Below are 6,044 nucleotides of genomic sequence, written 5' to 3' on the forward strand. Positions count from 1 at the left end.
AGAATAAAAAAGAAAAAAGAAAAAAAGAAAAGCTAGCTCTACAGTTAACTGTTCATTCCCGTTCACATCTGTGCTCTCTCTAATCCCATTAAGTTAATAATAGTTAGATCTTTTAGAGAAAAATCATGCATGAGAGGAAATAAAATAGAAAAATAGTGTTGATTTATTTTTAATTTTCAATTAAGAAAGATTAGTTATGATGTTTAGATAAATTGATACTAAATTTGTGTAATTTAGATTATCATTTCAATTATTTTTATATTGATATTTAATTTATGATTTATTATAATATTCGTTTGCTGTGAATAAAATAAATAAATAATACTATAAGATGTAGAGAAGAGAAGAGAATACCAAATTCAGAATTAAGTAGTTATAATACTTTGATCAACGGAGGAGAAAAAATTTCATACATCAATCTGATAATCCATCTAAAAAATGTAACTATAAGTACAAAATTTACTTAATATACATCATATATTGTTCTTCAAACTCACACAACTGAACCTTCGAATCACACACAGATATGACAGTTTTTGGTGATCAAATAACACACTACTACACTATAATATTTTAGATTTGTTAAGAGAAGCAAAACAGAGATCATCATCGATCGAGAGACATTTTAATTAATGGACCTTCAGGAATACCTTCCAGATCCGGCTTCCAGCGTCCATTTTCATCTTCAACTGCATCGATTCTTCCATCTGAAATCGTCGTCCTGCCTTTCACCTTCAATTCAGTAATCAATTCCTCCAATGTACACGAATTGTTCTCTCTATCCTTCAACATCTGTTTCAACTCTTTCTGAGACATCACCACTTTAATCCTCAATACTCCACCATCGCCGGAATTTTTCTCCTCTTCCTCTTGTAGCTTAAACCTCACTACCTTCTTACTCGCACCGCCGGTTCTGGCCTCTGCCGTCTTCGGCTTCGCCATCGCCGATCCAGGCCGCGGTTTTTCCTCAACTTTCTTAGCTTCAATCGGAGGCAAAAGATCTTCAGGCTCGTCTTGCGCCATCACTTTGTTGCTTTTGAAACAGTTATTCCCCATAGAGTTAGTAGAGATTAGAAAATCGAATCGATTCTTCACTGAATCTGTACTGATTTTGTTTTGAGAAAAATCGAGAGATATTAGAGAGCGAAAATGGAGGGAGGTGAATTTATAGAGGGGAGAGAGATCGTCGAAAATAACTCTAAAATATTTCTATCCTTCAGAATTCACATATTTTTAGAAAATTTATTTGAAATAGTTTTTTCCGATCCATCTAAAAAATCGACCTTTGAAAAATTGGATAAAAAATTTGACTTTCACATCTTATCTTTATATCAATTATTTTGAATTTTTTTGTTAAAATCTTGCACACGATTAACATCGAGATCATCCTTTTAAGATTTGATAAATTTCCAATCTTATCATCTTATCAATTATTTTAGAATTTCAGTAGAATTAACATCATGATTCTATTAATTTTTTCAAATATTATACAAAATCTATCTTTTCAAAATTTCTCCAAATTTATATATAGAATATTGACCTTAATCTTGTCCGAGATTTCATAAAAAAAAGTAAAAAAACATTTGATAAGATGAAAAATCTAGGTCTCGTTTGGTAATTATTTAGTTTTTCGTTTTTTATTTTTGAAAATTGAGTTTAGTTCATCTCATTTCTTACCATGATTTGTATTTAAACAATGATTGAATTTTTAGTCAAATTCTAAATGAAAAACAAATTTTAAAAACTATTTTTGAAATAATTTTTATAGACTTAATTTTTAAAAACAAAAACTCAAAAGCCAAATCATTGTCAAACCTTAATCTTTTTTTATCTATATCAACCTAAATCGAGATGAACCGGAAAAAAAAACTATTTAAATAAATTTTGTAAAAGAAAAAAAAAAACTTTTGTTGGATGTTAATTGTGACCATTTCCGTAGAAGGATAAAGGCACATGAGACATCGGTTCTTGCGCCGCGTTAACCGACAGATAAGCAAAGCACAAAACGCAACGTCGTTCCCTCCTTCATTATATCGTGCACTCTAACGGCTCCCTTGCTCTTAACTTGGACTGTTTGGCTTTGGATTTAATTTAAGTGTTTCTTAATCAACTTTTTAATTAACTCCCCCATGTGTTACATAGCTTTATCAATTTCCTTATTTTATATTTATTTATCACTATCAGATTAGAGCATACATGACTTTCCTTTTTATTCATTTATTTATTTAATTTTTTAAAAATTTTAGTATTGTAGATGACTTGGTTGTGTAGTTTCTTAGAATATTTTATTTTCTCGTAATTATAAAATAAGATTTTACAAGTCCATCTATTTTCTCTCTTAGAGATGTGATTATTCGTTAAATTATTATTTATATTTTTTTTTTTATTTTGAACGTAGCGAAAATCACTCCTCAGTTATATGATTATTGTTTTCAAATACAATAGTTGATTGTGCATGTCCATAATTTATTACAATCATCCTCTCAAATCTCAAACCTTTGAATTGAGTAATTACTACCTAAATTTGCAAATTCATTGCAATTAATCTCTTTATTGCAAAATTCATAATTGGTCCTAAATTATAGATCAGACATTTGATAATTATGCATTGGAGACAAAACCTGTAATCTAGGTTATTGTACATGTTTGATGTCAATTGAACTATGACCACTTAAAAAATATATGTTTTTTTTAAAATCGATAGATATATTATAATTGAACTTAAATATATATATGTTTTTTTTTAATCATTTTTAGTTTAAAATTGAGATGGCTCAATATCGATATGGAAGTTTTTTTTTTTCTTTTTTCCATATAACGTTTAAAAATGCAATTGTTATATTTTCATTTAAGAGTTGAATTGTAACAATAAGCCTCGTAGTATTTGTATATAGATGGTTTATGTATTTTGCAACATTTTGTTGTGTACGCCTCCTAGATTTGAAGTTGAATTTTCATATCTTCATACTCCTATTTGTATTAAAAAAATTGAAAACATTTATAAGTTTAGATTGAATTAAAAGTTTGAGTGTGTAATTTGTAACAACCATTGATACTAAAATTTGGTACCAACTATGAATTTGTAATTTTCAGGAGAGAATCAAATAAAAGTCTTGCAAAATAGAGAAGTGCTTGGTCATCAATACTCTGATGCTCAATCCCTAATCGTTTAGGGAGAACTAGAGAGTATATAAGTTGAGATGTATTTCAGCATACCTCTAATGTCACAAGCCATCTCGATTATATAGAAATAGGTTTCGTAACCGTTTTTCACTAATTAACTTCTTAGGTCATTAATAGGATCATTACTAACCGTTGTAAATTGTTTATTTTATTAATGATCCAAGTATATGCTAAAGTACAATACTTAGGCGTAATTTATACCTTCATAGGATTAGCTTCCTCAAGCTCTATGACCGATCCTATGAGTCAGCCAACCTTTATACTTAGATAATATGGTTTCATGATCGACCCTATGGATTGGTCTCCATACTTAGTAAATAAATTTATGGTTCCATGGACGACCCATCGTATTGGTCGACCTTCACATTTTGCCAAGTAAGTATTTACTTTTTCATCGCAATAATAATTTTTTTTTGGAAAAGCAAAGTAGGGAAATTTAGCCATGATTTTACAACTGTATTGAATATATATTACAAAACAAAACTTGGTATATAATATGAATTTATAAGCATATTCTTATCTTTTTCTTATTGTTGTTATTTAAGAGAATCTTTACACTGTGGTCTGTGGCGGCCCAATAAAGACGAATAAATACACCTCAGCGGTATGTTTATTTTGTTATAGAATATGAAAAGAAAATGTGGTTGGGTGCATTATTAGGCTAATGCTTTTGAAAAGTATAAATCAACGTCCATAACTCAGCAACAACCATAAAGAATAATGGTGTGAATATCAAGCCTTCAATGAAATGACACACTCATTATTCTCCAAATTTCTTGCTAAAAAAAGAAGAAAAACATAAAGATCAAATATAATCAAATCCAACAATTGGGATGAATCTTGGTCGTCGATAGCATAATCTTAAGTTTTCGTTAGTGGTGTTGATATTCTCAAAAAAAAATATTTCTATATTTTTATGAGTTGGATATCAATATGAGGATAAAACGATATTCTATTATATTATAGAAAAAAATCTACGAAAGATTAAGAAAGTAAGTAATAAAATATCATTAAATTTAATATAATATAAATAATACACATGTAGCTTGTTTTAAAAAATAAAATATTTTATAAATATTCATAGACATAGATATTTTGTAGATATTTCTATTAACATTTCTGTAAAACTAAAATATCCACATTTACTTCGACATCCATATTTTAAACCTTGTCTGATATTTTCTTCCATTTTATCTCTCATGTAAAAAAAAAAAAAAATAATAATAATAATAAAATCACCGATTCATCTTGGTCCCTGAACTTTCTTGAGAGTAACAATGTAATCCTTGAACTTTGATTTATAACGATTTAGTTCCTATATTTTCAATTTTGTAATGATTTAGTCCTTGAACTTTAATGTGTAACAATTTAGTCCTTGTATCTTCAAAATTGTAATAATTTAGTCCCTTATGTAAAAAATTTAATCAAAATTCAATTTCAACTTTTAATATTTTATGACGTAAACTTTATATTTTGCAAAAATATTAAGTCTCTAATCAATTTAATAGTTTATTTATGTATGAAATCTCATGAAATCTTATCGTTGATGTCTATAAGAGGGACTAAATTGTTTCAAATTTTAAAGTACATGGACTAAATTATTACATAGTAAAGTTTAAGGAAAGTGTTACAAAATTTAAAGTATATAGGAATTAAATTATTATAAACCAAAGTTCAAAGACCAAATTGTTACTTCTATGAAAGTTGGACTAAAAGTGATTTTTAATATATATATGTGTGTGGATTATGTTTTCTATTAGATCTAAATCTTACTGAACTCTCTCTCCTCCTAGATTTAATTCACATATTTTATTTATTTTTCAATTTTATTCGGAATTACATTCCTTGATATTAGGATACCATTTTCAAACTCTTATTATTTCAAATGTTTTTATTTTTATTTTTCCAATTAATAAAAAAAATAAATTTATTTTTTCTTCGATAAATTTGAATCTTTTGAGTGTTGTTTGGACTACATTTTTTTTAATCTTAGGAGACCATTTTCAAACTCGGTATTTTGAATTTTTGAACTACTTTTCCAATTCATAGCGATTTGACCAATATATTCACAATAGTAATCGACCAACAAATCCCAGTGAACCTTGTTTTTCTATTTTTAGAGATTTAGGATTTTCACATTTAGTGCTTATAGGATGTTAATGATTGAAACACATGTGAATATTATGAATTCGAGGTAATTGACACAATTTTAGAGAGATCGAAAGTTCAATCTCATCCCTATAATTATACTAAAAGAAGAATTTCAAATATGTCGTCATATATATATATTCACTTTTTTAATGACCGTGAACCGTTTTCTTTACCTTTCAACGACGTGTCTCTCTCTTTGAAAAAATGTTCTAATTTGATCATCACTAAAGGAGAGTCACGTACGAATGTAGTTTCCAAATATTTTGAACTATCTATGAGTAATTTAGGTCTCGTTTGATTCGTGATTTATTTTCATTTTTATGTTGTCAAAATAAAAAATACAAGGAAAACAGTTAAAAAGTGTTTGGTATACTTATTTTCAAAAATGATTTAAAAAACCAAGGCTTAAAATAACCCATTTTCAAAAACAATAAATTGTTGTTTTCTTTGTTTTCATAAGTTATGAACAGAAAATACACTCGATACATTTATGTATGAATACACAAATTATAAATTGAATATCATAAATTTTTTCTTCAGAGCCGAGAAGCCTTCTTCTATTCACATATTATATCTCTTATCAAATTTTAGTGAAGGGTTTTTTATCCTTAATTATACGAAGAAATATGAATATAACATCTTATCAATATTAATCTTACAAATTCATAGGAACTTCCTTTTCCATGGAAATTATTTATATATTTTCTTAT

The 6,044-nt window shown here is 27.4% G+C and overlaps 1 protein-coding gene across 1 annotated transcript; it reads right to left on the bottom strand.

Moving 5' to 3' along the window:
- Positions 1 to 358: 358 nt before the first annotated feature.
- On the bottom strand, positions 359 to 1,489 carry LOC120089037 (uncharacterized). Its single transcript, XM_039046469.2, has one exon. The coding sequence runs from the start codon at positions 1,054 to 1,056 to the stop codon at positions 607 to 609; it is 450 nt and encodes a 149-aa protein (XP_038902397.1). The 5' UTR covers positions 1,057 to 1,489; the 3' UTR covers positions 359 to 606.
- Positions 1,490 to 6,044: the final 4,555 nt, after the last annotated feature.

The sequence above is a fragment of the Benincasa hispida genome, chromosome 10 (assembly GCF_027475165.1).
Source record: "Benincasa hispida cultivar pf3 chromosome 10, pf3_genome.v1.1, whole genome shotgun sequence".
In the NCBI taxonomy this organism is placed as follows: Eukaryota; Viridiplantae; Streptophyta; class Magnoliopsida; order Cucurbitales; family Cucurbitaceae; genus Benincasa; species Benincasa hispida.